Source organism: Rhagoletis pomonella, unplaced genomic scaffold (genome assembly GCF_013731165.1).
Source record: "Rhagoletis pomonella isolate Grant_MI unplaced genomic scaffold, Rhpom_1.0 Rhpom_scaffold_00002, whole genome shotgun sequence".
NCBI lineage: Eukaryota > Metazoa > Arthropoda > Insecta > Diptera > Tephritidae > Rhagoletis > Rhagoletis pomonella.
The window spans coordinates 1083249-1085020 of record NW_023458556.1 but is presented as its reverse complement, the minus strand read 5'-3'; the positions used below and the strand labels follow the sequence as shown (position 1 = coordinate 1085020).

General features: G+C 39.2%; 1 protein-coding gene across 1 annotated transcript in view; it reads right to left on the bottom strand.

Annotated features, from left to right (window-relative positions):
• Window positions 1-504: 504 nt before the first annotated feature.
• The window catches only part of LOC118734530 (high affinity copper uptake protein 1-like), a 2905-nt gene continuing 1637 nt past the window's right edge, over window positions 505-1772 (bottom strand). The window contains exon 2 of the mRNA XM_036464249.1: window positions 505-1139. Within this exon, the coding sequence (XP_036320142.1) occupies window positions 696-1139 (444 nt within the window). The 3' untranslated portion in view covers window positions 505-695. The remainder of the gene's footprint in view (window positions 1140-1772) is intronic.

Genomic DNA, 1772 nt, shown 5'->3' with positions numbered 1-1772 from the left:
AGGCGAATTGATATATGAATTCGCCACCCTGTTCTCTACTGCTAATGAGTATTAGAGAATGACGTATATTCTCTACCAGTTGAGAAATAATCGGTAGAGAAGAGTTACAGAAACAAGCTACTGGTGAAAATAATGATTTCATTTTGGGATTTCACCAATTTAGGTAAGCAAAGAATTCGTTAACTAAATAGTTATAAATTGAATACATACATTTGGCTTAATGGTTATCGCCAACAAACTTAAATTTGGAGGCGTAATATCTAGGGATGACACTATATAAAATAAAAAGAGGCCAAAAATGCTTTCCTAATTTTACCTTGGGGTTCACCTTCTCACAATTAGCTCGCTTATAAGCGGGTGTTCCATTGCTACCCAGAAGATACTTGGTGTAAACACCGGAGGTCATGAGCTGCTTGAACCGGACGTAAAAGAATCGTTTTTGGACACACCCTAGTGAATGTCGGTCAACAACGTTTCTCATATGCACGGACTTCTGAATCCGCAGCCATCCTCGAAAACTTCCTTTGAATGGGGAGAACTTTAACTTTCCTATCCGATGGCTGTGGTTGTACCAAAAGTTATTTCTAACAGATTTCACTCTAAACTATGTAACATCCATGGTATGCATCAGCTTAATGAAAACAAGTGATCTGCTCGTAATCCTTTGTGTAAATTTTTCACGCTTATTGATTTGTTTAATTACAACATTCATTAAAAAAATGTATACGCCTCATCCAGCCAAATGCGAAAAACCCCAAGCTTAAACCTGAAATTACAGCGAGACAGATCCAGTAATTAAAGTTCATAAAAACCAGCATCAACACGTAGGAAATCGTAACCTGTGCTGCGTACAACAAAGTCTGGACCATATGGGCTGAAGTGTTGATTGCACGCCAATTGACGATTCGGTTGGGCCCAGTCAATGGCGCCTCTGAGCAGTTCGATTTAATAGTGGTAGACATTTCGGCACCGTGGGCTTCCTTCATTTCGTTCTTTTTCACGAGCTGTTGGCTAAAAAACTTAAGCGCTTCGTAGGAAAAAGCCAGAACGAAGAGCGCAAGCGCAGAGAAGACGAATTCAATAACATCGTTGACTATCCAACCGTGCCAGAAAATCCGTTCGCAACTTCCACCATGAAACTAAAATTCAATTAAAAAGTTAAAAGATTCAATTTTAAAGAAATATCAGTTTCCAAGAGCTGAGCTACATATACATACATATATGTATATACAATCATACATACGTATATATGCATGTATGCAGCTACGAAGAGAGACTATACAAATTCCCACTGGGAAAATAGGTAAGCACCTTGCGAGGTAAGCCATGCTTTCTTTCAGTTTTTAGTACCAAAATTGTCATCATGGCCAATGTCATCTACTAGTAAAGGGCAAAATGAACACCTCCGAAGACACATTACGTTGTCAGTTGCAAAATAACGTGCAGCCGAAGTTATTTCCAAACACCGAATTACTCCGAGCGACTGCTCTGCATTACTAGTAACTTACTTTGTAAAGCGGCTCAGAAGTATGTCTGATACCAAATGTACATTCTAAATTCCTACTTACATAAGGCGGCCATGCCTTTGTAAAAGTAAGGGACGTTCGGCAGGGAAATGGTAATGACTGCCAGGTGAAGAGTAAGTTGCTAATAAGGTATTATTACGTGCTCCTAATTCCCACTGGGTTACTAATCAAAGCATATGTGTGAACATACATTCATAAGGGCCGGTTGTTCAATGTCTGGTTATAAAAAATCGGAAGTAGAAGCTC